Source organism: Moschus berezovskii, chromosome 2 (genome assembly GCF_049115385.1).
Source record: "Moschus berezovskii isolate FMDL1 chromosome 2, NW_MosBer_1.0, whole genome shotgun sequence".
Classification (NCBI taxonomy): Eukaryota; Metazoa; Chordata; class Mammalia; order Artiodactyla; family Moschidae; genus Moschus; species Moschus berezovskii.
Window position 1 is genome coordinate 18,726,654 of NC_142461.1, and position 19,411 is coordinate 18,746,064.

General features: G+C 42.5%; 1 protein-coding gene across 1 annotated transcript in view; it reads left to right on the top strand.

The window, feature by feature from the left end:
• The window catches only part of DNER (delta/notch like EGF repeat containing), a 390,295-nt gene extending 375,733 nt beyond the window's left edge, over window positions 1-14,562 (top strand). Inside the window, exons 12-13 of the mRNA XM_055397670.2 lie at window positions 6,810-7,056; window positions 13,630-14,562. Coding sequence (XP_055253645.1) covers window positions 6,810-7,056; window positions 13,630-13,741 — 359 coding nt within the window. The 3' untranslated portion in view covers window positions 13,742-14,562. The remainder of the gene's footprint in view (window positions 1-6,809; window positions 7,057-13,629) is intronic.
• Window positions 14,563-19,411: the final 4,849 nt, after the last annotated feature.

A 19,411-nucleotide genomic window follows, 5' to 3' on the forward strand; every position in this document is an offset into this window, starting at 1 on the left:
CTTTTCTTTACATGTTTTCTAACTTATTCTCCCAACATGTCCATAGGGTATATAATTGTTGTCTTATAAATGAAGATACTGACGCTCAGGGAGGTCAAGCCAGTGTTGCAGCTGGGGACTTTCCCTGGTGGTCCAGTGGTTAAGAATCCACATGCCAATGCCAGAGACATGGGTTCGATTCCTAGTCCGCGAAGATCCCACATGCCTCAGAGCAATTAATAAGCCCACGAGCCACAACTACCAAGCTCCAGCTCTAGGGCCTGCATGTCACAACTATTGAAGTGCACACACCCTGAAGCCCATGCTCTGCAGCAAGAGAAGCCACTGCAATGAAAAGCCCTCCAATGAGAAGCCTTCGCATGGCAACTAGAGAGTAGTCCCTGATCACTGCAATTAGAGAAAGCCCACGTGCAGCAGTGAAGACCCAGTGCAACCAAAAATAATAAATACGTTAAAAATTTTAAAAAATACTGCAGCTGCAATGAAAGCAAGGTTAGTGTGATCCCAAAGCTCACATGCCTTCCACTAGTTATGCTGGAAGATAATCTCCTGGGTGTTTTCTTCAAATGACTTATCACTTATTTTTTATTATAAAGAGACTATATTCTTTTTTTTTCAAAAAGCTGAAGAACACTGCGACATATAAAGGAGGTAAAAATCACATGTAATCATGCTTTTCAGAGATCACTGTTGTTCGCAACCTGCTGTGTGAGGCAGAGGCTGACAATTGGACCCTGGAGTTACAGTCAACACTCTCACCCAGGAAGTGGTGTCAGTTTCTAAACTTTATCTATAGAAATGGGGAGAAAGAATGATATATTTTCTGGTGGTTGTGCTGATCGAATGAGGTGTTTTCAAAAAGCTTAGCATAGTAAAACAACATAGGTTCATCACTACCATTGGTCTATCCTGAGCTTTTCAGTATATAGATAGACTTTGGAAGCTCATCTGAAACTTCCTTGGTCACTCAGACGGTAACACGGCTGCCTATAATGTGGGAGACCCTGGTTCAATCCCTGGATCGGGAAGATCTCCTGGAGAAGGAAATGGCAACCCACTCTAGTATTCTTGCCTGGAAAATCCCATGGACGGAGGAGCCTGGTACAGTCCGTGGGGTTGCAAAGAGTCGGACACAACTGAGTCACTTCACTTTTGGAAGCTCATATGTGATTGAAGTATACCACTAGGTTCTGTTTGGTAAGCTTTTTTTGTTCTTTTGCTACTTGATGAGTAGCTCTCCGTCTTACTAGGCCTTCTCTGGTGGCTCAGCAGTAAAGAATTCATCTGCAATGCAGGAGACGTGGGTTCGATCCCTGGGTCAGGAAGACCCCTTGGAGACGGAAATGGAAACCCTCTCCAGTATTCTTGCCTGGGAAATCCCCTGGACAAAGGAGGCTGATGGGCTACAGTCCATGGGGTCACAAAGAGTGAGACACAACTTAGTGACTAAACAACAACAATAAAATCATCTCACTAAGAGCTGAATATGTAGGTTGTTTCCTCTTTTTCCACGTTTGTGAATTGTGTTGTCTGTTGGTGGGGTGGAGAGAGAATATGGAGTTGAGGAGCTCTAGCTATATCTGTAATATTTTTCTTAATTTTTATTTTTTTAAATTATGAAAGTATGATAACACATTTACAGGAAGGTTGGAAAATACAGGACAAGGTTATATACAGTTCCACTATATATTACAATTATTTCTTTTAGTAGATAAATTAAGATTTTTAGTTGGAGTTTCAATATCAAACTCTCAAAATTAATAGAATGACTCTACAGAGAAGTAGAAGGATATATTAAACCTGCAAAGCACTGTGAACCAATTCAACATAATTAAGATTTATACAGTTTTCACACAACAGTAGGATACAAATTCTATTCAGGTTCCCATAGACTGTAAACTGCGTGTGTGTGAATTCAACTTCAGTTGTGTCTGACTCTTTGCAACCCTATGGGCTGTGGCCTGCCAGGCTCCTCTGTCCATGGGACTCTCCAGGCAAGGATACTGGAATGGGTTGCCATTTCTTCCTCCAGGGGATCTTTCCAACCCAGAGATCAAACCTGGTCTATTACATCTCCTCCATTGGCAGGCAGGTTCTTTACCACTAGCGCCACCTGGGAAGCCCTAGACTATAAACTGGAAGACACTTGATCTGATCATATGGACCACAGCCCTGTCTAACTCAATGAAGCTAAGCCATGCCATGCGGGGCCACCCAAGACGGACGGGTCATGGTGGAGAGGTCTGACAGTATGTGGTCCACTGGAGAAGGGAATGGCAAACCACTTCAGTATACTTGCCTTGAGAACCCCATGAACAGTATCTAAAGGCAAAATGATAGAATAGTGAATGAGGAATTCCCTAGGTCGGTAGGTGCCCAGTATGCTCCTGGAGATCAGTGGAGAAATAACTCCAGAAAGAATGAAGGGATGGAGCCAAAGCAAAACAAATACCCAGTTGTGGATGTGACTGATGCTAGAAGCAAGGTCCGGTGCTGTAAAGAGCAATATTGCATAGGAACCTGGAATGTTAGGTCCATGAATCAAGGCAAATTGGAAGTGGTCAAACAGGAGATGGCAAGAGTGAACATCGACATTCTAGGAATCAGTGAACTAAAGTGGACTGGAATGAGTGAATTTAACTCAGATGACCATTATATCTACTACTGTGGGCAGGAATCCCTTAGAAGAAATGGAGTAGCCATCATGGTCAACAAGAGAGTCCGAAATGCAATACTTGGATGCAATCTTAAAAATGACAGAATGATTTCTGTTCGTTTCCAAGGCAAACCATTCAATATTACAGTAATCCAAGTCTATGCCCCAACCAGTAATGCTGAAGAAGCCGAAGTTGAACGGTTCTATGAAGACCTACAAGACCTTTTAGAAATAACACCCAAAAAAGATGTCCTTTTCATTATAGGGGACTGGAATGCAAAAGTAGGAAGTCAAGAAACCCCTGGAGTAACAGGCAAATTTGGCCTTGGAGCACGAAATGAAGCAGGGCAAAGGCTAATAGAGTTTTGCCAAGAGAACGCACTGGTCATAGCAAACACCCTCTTCCAACAACATAAGAGAAGACTCTACACATGGACATCACCAGATGGTCAACACCAAAATCAGATTGATTATTTCTTTGCAGCCAAAGATGGAGAAGCTGTATACAGTTAGCAAAAACAAGACCAGGAGCTGACTGTGGCTCAGATCATGAACTCCTTATTGCCAAATTCAGACTTAAATTGAAGAAAGTAGGGAAATCCACTAAACCATTCAGATATGACCTAAATCAAATCCCTTATGATTATACAGTGGAAGTAAGAAATAGATTTAAGGGTCTAGATCTGATAGATAGAGTGCCTGATGAACTCTGGACGGAGGTTCGTGACATTGTACAGGAGACAGGGACCAAGATCATCCCCATGGAAAAGAAATGCAAAAAAGCAAAATGGCTGTCTGAGGAGGCCTTACAAATAGCTGTGAAAAGAAAAGAAGCAAAAAGTAAAGGAGGAAAGGAAAGATATAAGCATCTGAATGCAGAGTTCCAAAGAATAGCAAGGAGAGATAAGAAAGCCTTCCTCAGCGATCAATGCAAAGAAATAGAGGAAAACAACAGAAGAGGAAAAACAAGAGATCTTTTCAAGAAAATTAGAGATATCAAAGGAACATTTCATGCAAAGATGGGCTCGATAAAGGACAGAAATGGTATGGACCTAACAGAAGCAGAAGATATTAAGAAGAGGTGGCAAGAATACACAGAAGAACTGTACAAAAAAGATCTTCATGACCCAGATAATCACGATGGCGTGATCACTCACCTGGAACCAGACATCTTGGAATGTGAAGTCAAGTGGGTCTTAGAGAGCATCATGACGAACAAAGCTAGTGGAGGTGATGGAATTCCAGTTGAGCTATTTCAAATCCTGAAAGATGATGCTGAGAAAGTGCTGCACTCAATATGCCAGCAAATTTGGAAAACTCAGCAATGGCCACAGGACTGGAAAAGGTCAGTCTTCATTCCAATCCCAAAGAAAGGCAATGCCAAAGAATGCTCAAACTATCGCACAATTGCACTCATCTCACACGCTAGTAAAGTCATGCTCAAAATTCTCCAAGGTAGGCTTCAGCAATATGTGAACCGTGAACTTCCAGATGTTCAAGCAGGTTTTAGAAAAGGCAGAGGCACCAGAGATCAAATTGCCAACATCTGCTGGATCATGGAGAAAGCAAGAGTGTTCCAGAAAAACATTTATTTCTGCTTCATTGACTATGCCAAGGCCTTTGACTGTGTGGATCACAATAAACTGTGGAAAATTCTGAAAGAGATGGGAATATCAGACCACCTGACCTGCCTCTTGAGAAACCTGTATGCAGGTCAGGAAGCAACAGTTAGAACTGGACATGGAACAACAGACTGGTTCCAAATAGGAAAAGGAGTACGTCAAGGTTGTATATTGTCACCCTGCTTATTTAACTTATATGCAGAGTACATCATGAGGAACGCTGGGCTGGAAGAAGCACAAGCTGGAATCAAGACTGCCGGGAGAAATATCAATAACCTCAGATATGCAGATGACACCACCCTTATGGCAGAAAGTGAAGAGGAACTCAAAGGCCTCTTGATGAAAGTAAAAGAGGAGAGTGAAAAGGTTGGCTTGAAGCTCAACATTCAGAAGACAAAGATCATGGCATCTGGTCCCATCACTTCATGGCAAATAGATGGGGAAACAGTGGAAACCGTGTCAGACTTTATTTTTTTGGGCTCCAAAATCACTGCAGATGCTGATTGCAGCCATGAAATTAAAAGACGCTTACTCCTTGGAAGGAAAGTTATGTCCAGCCTAGATAGCATATTAAAAAGCAGAGACATTACTTTGCCAACCAAGGTCCGTCTAGTCAAGGCTATGGTTTTTCCCGTGGTCATGTATGGATGTGAAAGTTGGACTGTGAAGAAAGCTGATTGCCGAAGAATTGATGCTTTTGAACTGTGGTGTTGGAGAAGACTCTTGAGAGAGTCCCTTGGACTGCAAAGAGATCCAACCAGTCCATTCTGGAGGAGATCAATCCTGGGTGTTTTTTGGAAGGACTGATGCTAAAGCTGAAACTGCAATACTTTGGCCACCTCATGCAACGAGTTGACTCACTGGTAAAGATTCTGATGCTGGGAAAGGTTTGGGGCAGGAGGAGAAGGGGACGACAGAGAATGAGATGGCTGAATGGCATCACTGACTCTATGGACATGAGTTTGAGTGAACTCCGGGAGTTGGTGATGGACAGGGAGGCCTGGCGTGCTGTGATTCATGGGGTCGCGGAGAGTCGGACACGACTGAGCGACTGAACTGAACTGAACTGAAAGCATATCCAAGGATAACACCAGGTGCAGGAATTTCATGGTCTAAAGGTATTGAAATCATCCAGAGTCTGTTCTCTTAGCACTGTGGAATTATGTTAGAAATCAGTATCAAAAGATATTCCAAAATAACCCACATATTTTTAATGGCAGTATGATGTAGAGATCTTCAACTCAGCCATTGAAAGCCTCAATAAAGTTAGACTGAAAAAAACACAGAGGGTGATTGTGGAGAAGAAAGCATTTAAATGAAAAATTAGTATGAAAATGAGAAATTAATATTAAAGATGCTTTAAATAGAATCCCATGTGTTTGTAAGTTAAATGTCCACTTTTAAATGCTGGGTGTATCTAAGAAGTCATCACAAGAAAATTAGAAAATATTTGTAATAGAATAAAAATGAAAAGAGAATTTACCAGAATTTGTTGCATGCAGCTGAAGTTTGTCAATGGAATTAAATGAACGTGGAGTCTTCAATAAGAGATGAAAACAAATAATGGACACTAGCATAAAATTTTGTGAAATTTGAACAAAATCTATATATTAGTTAATAATACTGTATCATTTGTTAATTTCCTGTTTTTGTTTTTTTTTTTTTACAGCATGGTATCTTTTTATATTCTCAGAATTGGATTAGAAGTTTCAAGCCTCATTCAAAAAATTTTTTAAATCACTAAGATAATAATTTTTTTAGCGTTTCAGCAGTTACACTAGATTTTATTTGTAATATTTAATTTCTTTTTAAAAAACTGTAAACATTTAAAGCAAAGAAGGTAAAATATGAACATATATTAACTTTGAGCAGGGAATACATCTGGGTCTGTGCTTATTTTCTGAACTTGTTTTCTAAATGTGTGATAGTTGATAATCTAACATTTGAAAACTGTGCTTCTGAGATGAACATCTTTGTACACGGGGCTTTATACACTTTTAGGACCATTTTCTCAGCAAAAATTCTGAAAATCGGAATTTCTGGGTCAAAGGATGATTCATGGAGTCCACACAGGGGTTGTGTATCAGTTCACTCAGACCCTATTTCTGCACCCTTGTCTGCTGTGGTTATCAACATTTAAAAATAATATTTGGGAACTGATATAGGACTTGCATAGTTAAAATAATATATGAAGCCAAGCCATTTTCTACTTCTATTTCCTTGGTGAATTCCTTTTTATATTCTTTACCCACTTTTCTATGGCATGTTTCTGGTTTTTCTTAATGATTTGTAAGAGGTCTTTATGTATTAAGGATATTAATATATATCCTGTAGCCCACCAGGTTCCTCTGTTCATGGGGTTTCCCAGGCAAGAATACTGGAGTGGGTTGCCATTGGGATTATCCATAGAAAATAATCCTTTGCAGTTTGGACAGCTCTTATATTTTATGTTCCTGGCGTGAGGACAGGGAGTCCTTCCCCTTCAAAAGGCCCCAGCTGATACCCAGACGTTTGCTTGTTTTCCCCTTCAGACCTCCAGTGGAAGTCCGGGCACGTGGCAGAGAGTCTAACCAACATGCCTCGGCACTCTCTCTACATCATCATCGGCGCCCTCTGCGTCGCCTTCGTCCTGATGCTCATTATCTTGATTGTGGGGATTTGCCGCATCAGCCGCATTGAGTACCAGGGCTCTGCCCGGCCGGCTTACGAGGAATTCTACAACTGCCGCAGCGTGGACAGCGAGTTCAGCAACGCCATCGCCTCCATCCGGCATGCCAGGTGAGGGGTGGGAGTCAGCATCCTGGGTACCAGGGCTGTATTTTGCACAGGACTGCACATCTGCAGGGGGATTTCAAAGACTTTGCATCTACAAAGGGGATTTCAAAGAATAAAGCATAGATTCAAGGTAGTATTGGGGGACCAGATAATTAGACTGCTTTATAAACAGTCCCCTTTAATTTGCTGCTTTCTGTTTTCACTGAATACATTCGTTCATTTAATTTGTGTTTATCTCTGCTATAAACATTTGGCTCTTCATCACCGTGTATGAAACAGGTTTTGATGATTTCTTTCCGAAATGTATTTAGCTGTGTTGTTCTTCAGTGTGGCTATAAATGATCACACCTGATTTGAGGGCTTAGTTAAAGAAAGTCACATAGCAGTCATTCTGTTGTTAGAGTTCTTACTGTTATAAAATAGTGTCTTCTCCTGGGGGAAAGATTCCTGGAGAGACAGGAGTTAGTGTGGTATAGAAATAGCCTGCGTCAGGGTGTAGACATCCGACATTAAGCCCAACTGCTCCATTACCTGATTATAGTTTAGGTAGATGACTCAGCCTTCCACAAATACAGTTCCTTCAACTGTAAGAAGGGAGAACTACCTTCTTTAAGAGTTATGACAATCAAATTATAAATAGTAAAGGATTGTATAAACAGATAATGCCGTATTTACTTCTCTAATGTATTACAACGTGGGGAAAAAATCAACTAATCTAATTTTGTTGATTTTGGTTAGGAATATTTACTATCAAAATGACACTGATATTGAAAGTTAAAAACACCATCTTTTCCTTTGATTGGTAGAACAATCTAAAGCACCTGATTCAGAAAGTCAGTGTGCTATATAGCAAAAAGAGGGCTGAGCTCGGTGTCTTAAGATCGAACCTCCAGGGAACTATTATCCGTATAATCTTTGTTGGGATGTTGTGACCGATATTGTTCGAGGAACAAGCAGATCCAAATTCTGTCTAAATGGAATAAAAGTTCAGAGGGTCAGAAGGTTCAGTTCAGTGCAGTTCTGTCGCTCAGTTGTGTCCGACTTTTTGCGACCCCATGGACTGCAGCACGCCAGGCCTCTCTGTCCTTTACCAACTCCCAGAGTCAGAAAGTTAGCCTTCTTCAAAAGGAAACCTCCAAACCCAGGGCTCAGATCTTTAGGATGAGTCCAGTGGAAACAAAAACCAGAACCTGGGTTCCAGGGAAAGAGCCAGTGGAAGAGAGAAGTTGGGGGTCTTAGAGCATCTGTCCCAAAGCCAAAGGCAACTTCTTTGTAGAAGCAGCACTATCCCCATTTCTGTAACTTTGAGAGGGAAAGGAGGATTCAACCCTCTTCCACATCAGGCTCCACAGATCAGCCTTTGTCATGGACCCCATTTTGGAATCAACTCAGCAACACACCTTCCGGGAAACCCTGAGATGAATCCCTGCAAATCTCTTCTTGTTTAGTTAATCTTTCCTCTTGCACAAAGGGCAATAGGATTTATTAATGTATGTCCAGTGGGTCCTGGCACATGGTAGACCTCACTAAAATGTAAGGTCTGAAATGAATGGATGATTCTCGGTGAGGGGTTGACACAGGATGTCTTGATCTGCCTGGGAAGTATCCAACTCTTTGTGGCCCCATGGACTGTAGTCTGCCAGGTTCCTCTGTCCCTGGAATTTTCCAGGCAAGAATACTGGAGTGGGTAGCCATTTCGTCTGAAGGGAATCCTCCTGACCCAGGGACTGAACACACATCTCTTGTGTGTCCTGCACTGGCAGGTGTATTCTTTACCATCTGGGAAGCCCTAACAGTAGAAACAAGGCAAAATCTTTTGTGACTCAGAATTCTTCCCAGAAGGGCTTAGTTCACCTGGAAAGAACAGAATCCATGGTTCTATATGGGGATGTATTGGGAGACCCAAAGAAATCAGATTCCCTCCCCCACCCCTCCCCTGAAAGGAATCTCTGGCTAAGGTCCTTTTGCATCCAAGAGGAAGAGTATTCTATCTCAGCCCTGGAATAAGTTAAGATAGATTCTTTTGGACTTCCTGCTTGTGCAGCCCACGGGGAAGATATTTAACTGAATACCCTTGGAAGGAAAGGAGAAACTTGAAAGCATTTACAAACCTGGTTCTTATTTGGTACTGATTTTTATCAAAAATATTTACTGCAGAATTCCTAACCAACAAACTCCTGGATGCACCAGTGACTGTAGATAAAATCTTTGACGTTATTACAATGCCTTCCCACATATATCTGAGAACATTCCCGTCTAAACATTTGTTTAGCTATGACCTGGAGTTTCCACAGCCTGGTTCTCCAGAGGCTCTACCTGGGTCTCTGGTAGGTTGGCCCTTTTGCTCCCTTTTCCTGGAAAGGCACCGACAAAAACAGAGTCCTTTTGGTATTCCACACTTCCTAGTTTTGAACAACAGCCTACAGCTGACGTGTCTATTTCATGGCCTGTCTCCCTGCCACTATGCTGGAGGTGACATTGGGCCAGAATGACTGCAGCTCAGCAGCAGCTGTGTAGGACGAACACTGTCTGGGTCATTGGTAACGTTCCCCTTTTCCCCAGGAAGTGTCTGGTGATTCTGACCTCAGCAGTCAGTCTGTTGGTGCTGATGATGGACTGAGAAGCAGTGCCCCGCTACTCCACCTTGCCCTAAGACTCATCTGCTCCTCAGCTGCTTTGCTTATGCTCAGGCTGCAAAGACTTTGTAACCAACTGGCAGGAGGGAAGTCATGACTCTCCAAGTTCTATATCTGAGGTCACACTCGGAGGCTGACCACCGATTATAGGAAACAAAGCAGAGAGCTGGGAAAGGACAAAGGCACTCTTTCTCAAAGAGCGTCTCCCAATGTGGGCCTTTTTAATTTTTTAAATATTTATTTATTTGGCTGCATGCATGCTAAGTCGCTTCAGTCATGTCTGACTCATTGCGACCCTTTGAACTGTAGTGCAGCGGGCTCCTCTGTCCATGGGATTTTCCAGGCAAGAATACTGGAGTGGGTTTCCATGTCCTCCTTCAGGGGATCTTCCCAACCCAGGGATCAAACCAGCATCTCTTACATCTCCTGCATTGGCAAGCAGGTTCTTTACCACTAGCGCCACCTGGGAAGCCCCATTTGGCTGCACTGGATCTTAATTGTGACATGTGACATCTTTAGTTGGGACACAAAGGATCTAGGTCCCTAACCAGGGATCGAACCCATGCCCCCGGCATTGGGAGCTCAGAGTCTTCTGGATGGCCAGAGAAGTCCCTCGATGTGGCCTTTTTAAAGCTTACATCCACCTGCTCTTCTCCAAGGTGTTGACTAGCTGTTGATTTCCAGAGGAATATGAACTAGAAGAATGTATATACTTTGACCCCTTCAACACTGGTTTTGGTGTCTTTTGTTTCTTTAGTAAAATAAGATACACAGGACTGATCACCAACTGTGATGTTTGAGTGCCAGTTACCTTTATACCACGCTGCACAGCTGCTGTTAGTGCTTCTACAATGGTAACATGGCCAGACACAGTGCTCAGTCCTTTGGAGAGAGGACCGTGGGTGATCCTTACAGTCTTCATCAATGGCCTGTGAAACATCTTAGACTGTGTGGGCCCTTCAGTCTCTGTGACCAACTCTGCCTCTGTCCTGTGAAAGCACCAGAGGCATTATAAATGGGCACAACTGTGTTCCAATAAAACTTTATTTGAAAAAACAGGCAGCAGGCTATTACTGTTTTGCAGACTGTAGTTTGCTAATCCTAGGCCTACACTGTAATTTTCTTTGGCTGCCACCTTTTTAAAAAAATTTTTTTATAATTAATATGTCTCTTTAGGATAAGGAAAAACAGTGCATAGTTCTTAAAAAGAACAGTTGCATGAAAACTCCTGCCATAAGATAGGCAAGCTCTGACATTGGATTATTGCCTGACAGTTTAAAATGGAATTCTATAGGTGTTAGCTGATTCCCTAACATCCACCCAGTTCTGAGACACAAAGGTGAATATGCAGCGCTGTTTGGCACTTACCACTGTGACAGGTGTGGGAGACGAAGGAGAGTCCTGTTTCTCTTTACTGTGTTTTATAAACTGTCTTAGCCCCCTTAGGGTAGACACTGTGCTTTGGCTGGAGACCTCAATGTCTCACCTAAGGAATTAGGAGGCTTCTCAGCAGCTAATTAGGTCCTCGTGCAAGGAATCCACTTCCAGTGGTGCTGGGGTGTTAGTTGTGCTTTAACCAGGTTACCCTTGTTACCAGCATTGTACTTTGTGACCCCGTTAGCACTGATGCACACAGCTGAGCTTCCCATGTAGACACACAGCAGTGCCTCCTTGTCCTTCAGTTGACTTTGCGTGTCTACAATGGATGCATGGCAGCACTTAACTGCCTTCATGCTGAGTGGGTCTGGAACACTCAACCTCCGACCTGTCTTTTCAGTATCCAGCTCCGTGACAATAATTTAAGGTCACAGCCCTTTGAACTATAGCTTGTGGAATGGATTGCGTAACATGGAGGCATTGAATTTTCTAGATTTGGAGGAAACAGATTATTCTTCAAACTGGAATCACGTAAAAAACAAAAATGGGTATTGTAAACCTATATTCAACCTATTAAGTTGCTCGGATGTTTCCTCTTAGCCAGTCAGTTGATTCATAGGCAACGTATAATTCACTGACCCTCTGGTCAGAGTTCCAGCAGGAAACCATCCCATGGCTGCCATGTTTGAATACAGAGAGCTTTACACTGGGATTTCCTGATTTTCAAAATTAATTAGATTAATGTCATTAGTGGTATATTGTTACCGATATTTTATGAGAAATAAAATGAGAGCTATTTTATGAGAAATATCTTGTCAAAATGCTTGCTCTGTAAAGGGGCCTCTGAAATGTTCAGGCTTCAGGGAAAGTGTTAAGAGCCAATTGGCTTTGCCATTGTTGCTCCTTTCCTGTTCTCAGATTGTGCATACCTCAGTCAATTTAGATAGACACATCTCAGGCTGGAATCCAACCCACACTTATGCCCACACAACTCTGGACCTTCAGTGAGGCTAACCTTTTAGGCATGATATTCTTGAAGCCTTTTTAATATTGCCTCCAAGAGCTGTGGTTTCTTACTGGCAAAATGCTTTAACTCTTTTTAAAAATATATTTATTTTATATTTATTTATTTATTTGGCTGTGGTGTGTCTTCGTTGTGGCACATGGGATCTTCAATGTGGCATGAAAACTCTTAAAGGCAGCCTGTGGGATCTAGTTCCCCAACCAGGAATTGAACCCATATTGGGAACATGGAGTCCTAGCCACTGGACCACCAAGGAAGTCCCTCTTTTTCTATCTTTGTACTATGCCTGGTGCCCATCTAGCATGTTTGTGCCTTTGCTCTCCTGAAGGTCAGTAAATCTTGAGTGAATTGGAATTATAAGATGGATGAATGTTTAAAAATAACGATCATATGAAGAATGCAACAACGTTTTCTCACTTCCCACTTGATTCTACTTCTCATCTCTGTACGTGAGAAAACAGACTTTCCAAGATATAAAAAGAAGAGACAGGAAAGGTGGAGAGATGGGTTTAAAGCCATGGTAAACAAGTCCCAGGAAATCCTTGGGGGCCCATCCTGGCAATCCTCTTAAAATTTGAGACTCCTTTAAAATTTATTTTTTAATAGGCTTCATTGGACTTGAAACAGTTAAAAAATTGTTGTTTATAAAAGAGAGGAGGGTTGGTGAGCTAGTGGGGAAGATTATTTAAATCCCATTGCACTCCAGGGGCCTTTACGGAAGGTGAAGTCCTGAATGGCAAGAGACCACCCAGAAGTTGAACTGACTTTGTTTTAATAATCGCCATTTCAACACTGGTTTAGCGGGAGGTCCTGAAATTGGATTTTGACACTCTTGGGCTTCTGCGCATCAGACCTGCTGCCAAGGGGTGTTTGATACACACAGATCTGTTGGGACAATGGCTTTGTGCTCAAAGAAACAATGGCCTGTGTGTCCTTGGGGGTTGGGGAGTGATAGGTTGGTGGGATGGGATGGGGGGCCCACACAGATCCTGGACCAACACCTCATTATTGGAAATCATTTCCTCCCTCTCTCTTTCTCCTGGTCTTGGGACCTCAGGTTGCCTCTGAGCCCTCACCATCCCTACTGCAAGTCCCAGAGGGGAGTCTGCATCGTCCGGGAAGCCCACCCAGCCATTCCACATTCCAGGCTTCAGAGTGGGTGTAAAATAAACTCATCTCTCCAAACTGCTCTGGGTCTGAGAAGAAAAAGACCAATCGATACAAGTTTTCTCAAAACGTATTGAAGAGCCCTCACACCTGACTGCTTTCCCAAGATTTAACCTACAAGCTTCAGTATTAATTTGGACTCCACCTGTGTGAAATCCATTTTTTGCCTCCCAAGCCAAAGGCTAATGTTTATACTCACTCAATATTAAGATCAGGAAGACTTAAATGTCTGTACTTGCTAGAGAGGATATCTTAGGGTATTTTATAGTTCCATGTGATTCTTGAATGTAAATTATTGTCACCATCTACCTTCAATAGGACTTGAGAAGCCACTATTTCTCTAACCAGAGTCCTCTCTCTGTGCTATTTCAGGTTTGGAAAGAAATCCCGGCCTGCAATGTATGACGTGACCCCCATCGCCTATGAGGATTACAGTCCTGATGACAAGCCCTTGGTCACACTGATTAAAACAAAAGATTTGTAATCTTTTTGGGGGATTATTTTTCCAAAAGATGGGCTACTAAATTCGTTTAAATATTTTTAAGAAAAGGAAAAGCTTAAGAAATTTAAGATGTTAGCTGCTCAAATGTTTTCAGTAGACTATTTAAGAACTAATTTTCTGCAGCTTTTAGTTTGAAAAAAATATTTTAAAAACGGAATTTGTGAAATCCGTAGACTACGTTTTCATGTACTTTCTGCTCTCTAAACGGTAGGCTTCGACTAGTGTGTGTACTTTCCACAGTTAGATATTCTCATGAACCAGATTGATTTCAGCAGTGGTTACAGAGTAAGTCTCATCAAGGACAAGTTTGTATTTGACGTGTGAATGCTGACTTTTTGAGTAGAGTTAGGAAACACATGTAGTATGAACTATAATACAGTATACCCATTAACTTAAAAAGAAGTCTGAAATGTTTGTTCTGTGAAAAAGAAACTAGTTAAATGTACTATTCCTAACCTGAATGAAATTAGCCTTTGCCTTATTCTGTGCATGGGTAAGTAACTTATTTCTGCACTGTTTTGTTGAACCTTGCAGAAACCGGAAACATTCTCTTGAGTTTGTTTGTTTTCTTGTCGTTTTCGTAACAGTCATCAAGCTAGACCTTGAAAACATACATGATGACAGGGTCTAGTGAGGCAAATTGCGATCGAGTTGAATCTGTATTTTCCTCTACCAGTCAAGGTTTTTGTATTGTGAGTAAATTAAATTTATGTTGGAGTTGTTCCTTGCTAAGAGGTAGTAACTGTAAGAGCGTACCGATTCCTTCAGTAGTGAGTATATCTCATAGTGCATCTTTATTTATATCTAGGACATTTTTGTGGCTGTATTTGATTGATATGTGCTTCTTCTGATTCTTGCTAATTTCAAAGAATATTGAATAAATGTTACAAAGTCAAGGATGCACTTGTCTCTCTCTCTCTTTTTTAAATTATAGAAAACGTTTGGATTTGATATGGTAAAGAATCCACCTGCACTCAGGAGGCTCAGTCCCTGGGTTGGGAAGATTCCCCTGGAGAAGGGAATGGCAACCCACCCCAGTATTCTTGCCTGGAGAACTCCATGGACAGAGGAGCCTGGCTGGCTACAGTTCATAGCGTTGCAGAGTCGGATACAATTGAGGAACTAATACACACACATCAAACAAAAAAAAAATCTTACTCTTTAAATGTTTTTTTTTTACATTTTAAATAGGCCAAGGAGTACATTTTTGTGGCTGCTGGAGTCATTCCCTGTTCCTCCCAGGAGCCCTTCTGACCTCCTGAGTCAGTGAACCATCCCTACTGTCTTATAAGGTGAAAAAAAAAAAAATTCTCATTGTAACTCTTGCATCAGAATTTGTCAGTGAAATGTAGCACATGTGACTACTGAGGTACATTGAAATCCAGAAACGCTTCTGGATGTGATGTGCAGAGACCCTACAGCTTCAAGAAACATCTTACAAAGGCTGCTCTCCTGGGCGGGTCAAGTGAAATCAGCAAGCAGCACCTGGGTCCTTAAAACTGGAAGGCAGCTTACAGTCACCCTGTATTCAATTCCATTTTGCATCTAAATGTGGCACTGAAGTCCCAGGGGCTTAAAAAAAAAACAAACCAGTTTCATCTTCACATGGGAACATTTGGTGAGACCAAGAGAAGTCCTGAAATTAGGTGCAAGGGAGGCCTTTAGGCAAAAAGAAGCATTTATGATGCTTTTCCTTCTTTCTCTTCCCTTAGAACATCTGTCCCCAATCCTACAAGTGATATAGCGATACACTCACACTCTGATTATTAAATGAGACAGTGAAATAAGGTAATATTTTTAGTTTGAGTATTTGGAAGTGAAGTAAGAACAAAATATGAGCAGGGCTGATTAGCATCCATGGAACACAGGCAGGCATTTTACTTCCATCTTCCCGCGGAAGACTCGGTTGTGCAGTGCACAGACACCCCTCATCCCCAGGAGACAGCCTGGAAACCACCCATCTCCTGTGGACTCCCAAGGGCATTGTTAAGTGCTGCCATGACCTTCATCTGAAGCTGCTTCCCTTACAGTCTCTCAAATAATTTTTAATCTTCCAAATTCTTTTTTTCTTTTAGCTTTTTTGAAAATTTATTTTTTATTTGGAGGATGATTGCTTTACTATATCGTGTTGGTTTCTGCTGTACAACAAGGTGAATCAGCTATTAGTACACAAATATCCCCTTCCTCTTGGACCTCTCTCCCCCCCCACCCCCCACCCCCATTCCACCCCTCTAAGTCATCAGAGAGCACCAAACTGAGCTCCCTGTGCTGTACAGCAGCTTCCCACTAGCTCTCTTTTTCACATATAGTAGTGCATGTAATGGAGAAGGCAATGGCAAGCCACTCCAGTACTCTTGCCTGGAAAATCACATGGACGGAGGAGCCTGGTGGGCTGCAGTCCATGGGGTTGCTAAGAGTCGGACACAACTGAGCAACTTCACTTTCACTTTTCACTTTCACACATTGGAGGAGGAAATGGCAACCCATTCCAGTGTTCTTGCCTGGAGAATCCCAGGGATGGCGGAGCCTGGTCGGCTGCCGTCTATGGGGTCGCACAGAGAGTCGGACACGACTGAGGCGACTTGGCAGCAGCAGCAGCAGTGCATGTATGTCAATGCTACTCTGCTAATTCATCCCACCCTCCCTTTCCCCCACTGTGTCCATAAGTTCGTTCTCTACGTCTGCATTTCTATTCCCGCCCTGCAAATATGATCGTCTGTACCATTTTTCTAGATTCCATATCCAGTGTGTTAGACATTCAGTCATGTCTGATTCTTTCTGACCCTGTGAACTGTAGCCTGCTAGGCTCCTCTGTCCATGGAATTCTCCAGGCAAGGATATTGGCGTGAGTAGCCAATCCTTTTTCCAGGGGCTCTTCCTGACCCAGGGATCAAAGCTGGGTCTACAGCATTGCAGGAAGATTCTTTACCATCTGAGTCACCAGGGAAGTTCCGTATGCTGTTAATATATGATACCAAATTCATTAGGTATGATACCCTTCAAGGACTTGCTTGGAGAACTAAATGGGCTTTTATCAGTGATAATTTGTCTTTTTAAAGCAATTTAACTGAGCCATTTGTTCGGGTTGTAAGCTGACGTGACTGCCTTCTGAGGGTCTGCGGCCAACCCCAAACCCATTTAAAGACCTTCGCTTATTCATTTGAAGACTCAATAATAATACCCCTCACTGAGTACTTGTTCTGTGTCAGCAGATGCTGAGCAACAAGGGCTGCACAGAAGGATTCTGGCTCCTGAGTTCACAGCTTGTTTTGAATCATACCTTCATCTAATAAACAAGTACAGAATCACACTTAGAAGGGCCTGGTGAAGGAAAGGTAAACACTGCTATTCGGCAGTTTATTTGCAGCAGAGTGGATTGGAATCATGTTTCACCCATTTATTTCCTAACAACTTTGAGCACACGACTCTGAGCCTATCCTGGTTTTTTATGGGTTTTTTTGTTTTGTTTTTTTGGAGTTGGGGGAAGATGAACTCTTTTGTTTTTTCGAAAACTTTGTATTTTATTAATGGTGAGTTAGTGATGAAGCAATTTCTTTTTTTATTGGAGTATTTGTCATTGTTTAGTTGCTAAGTCGTATCCAACTCTTTCCAATCCCATGGACTGTAGCCTGCCAGATGCTTCTGTCCAAGGGATTTCCTAGGCAAGAATACTGGAGTGGATTGCTATATCCTTCTCCAGGGCAGTGAGGGTCACTCTGAGAATTAAACACCAGAATATATGTAAATCACTTAGCCGACTTCCAGTGCACATTAAGCATTTAGCACTTTAACAATTACTGTTGTCGCTTTTGTTCTTATTTTAGACACAGAGCTTATCACAAAGGAGGTTAATAAGGTTAATGTCTGTGATCTGCAGCTCGTGAATTGTGGATGGTGGAGGAGTTATGAGAAAGGTTGGTGCCCTTCTACTCAGTGTATCAAGCACTCTGCATCTTGTTTAACTTTTTACTTTGCTGTATTTGTGAAGAAAGAAGCATTTAGTAAGCAAGAGAAAATTACTGCCCAGGACTTGTTGAACTGGTGATAGTCTCACAACGTAGAGGAGCAGGAATTAGCCCTGTTCTCATGTGTGGATTCTCACAAGACAGGGTAACTGTTTCTAAGAACAGGGATCCTCACCCACTAGGGATTCCCAGGTGGCTCAGTAGTACAGAATATGCCTGCCAGTACTGGAGACTCAAGAGACATGGGTTTGATCCCCGGGTTGGGAGGATCCCCTGGAGAAGGAAATGGCAACCCTCTCCAGTATTCTTGCTTGGAAAATCCCATGGGCAGACGAGCTTGGGGGGCCTCATGGGGTCACAAAGCGTCAGACACCACTGAGCACAGCAGAGTATCACCACCTATAAATGGTCCAGCTCTATCTCCAGATCATTTAGTGTTTTTTCAGAATTGCAAGGGCATGGCATACACAGATAAATCATTTCCAAGAAGTTTAATTTCCAAAAGCTGATTTCTTTGACACTTGTACCAAGGTCTCTACTTAGTACTGTCCAGCTGGCCTTGGATCACCAACTGTTCCCCTACTCTAATGGCTTCTGCTTCTTCACTTCATGGGACGATAATTTTTTGAACACCGATTTTCTCCAGGAACTGAAGGATGGCTAGGAGCCTGAATTGATTTTATTTCTAAACAATGTTGTAGGTTGAGTGTAAAACAACCCTTGAAAACCTTTTCAGGTATAAATAAGTTTAAGGCATAGTTTTACAGTTAAAGGGCTTTACAGGTTACTTCTTGGGGCAAACAGAAAAGCCATAAGAAAGATGTACATTTGTTGTTGTTCAGTTGCTAAGCTGTATCTGATTCTTTGTGAACCCATGGACTGCAGCATGCCAGGCTTTCCTGTCCTTCACTATCTCCTGGAATCTGCTCAAACTCATGTCCATTGAGTCAGTGATGCCCTCCAACCATCTTGTCCTCTGTCGTCCCCTTCTCCTCCTACCCTCAATCTTTCCCAGCATCAGGGTCTTTTCCAATGAGTCGGCTATGAGTGGCCAAAGTATTGGATCTTCAGCTTCAGCATCAGTCCTTCTAATGTGATTTCCTTTAGGATTGACCGGTTTGATCCCCTGGCAGTCCAAGGGGCTTTCAAGACCTTTCTGCAGCACCACAGTTCAAAAGCTTCAATTCTTCGGTGCTCAGCCTCCTTTATGGTCATTAAGATGTACATGAAGAAACTATAAAATTGTAAGGAACCACTGACAACAACCTCGGGAGATCCTGTTGATGCCTCCACAACTGCCATTTCTCTATTCCTCTTTCAATCCACCGTGGGGTTGGAGATGCCAGGAATCCACTACCCCAGCTGCCTTTGCTTTTAGGGTGAGTGTGTGGCTCAGTGTTGGTTGCTGGGACCTTCGAGGAAATCTCACTGGACTTCCTAAAATGAATTTCCTCCCTGATAAGAGAGATAAGATGGAGCACAGACTTTGTGCTGCCCATTACTTCCTGCTTTTGGGTGCTTTTCTGTCAAGACTGCTGCTGCTGCTGCTGGTGCTGCCCACCAGGCTCCCCCGTCCCTGGGATTCTCCAGGCAAGAACACTTGTAATAACTGCAAACTCCCCTCATCCATGATAGGGTGCTGTGCAATTCTGAGGATGGCAGAAGATAAAGGAGAGAGCTGGTGCTT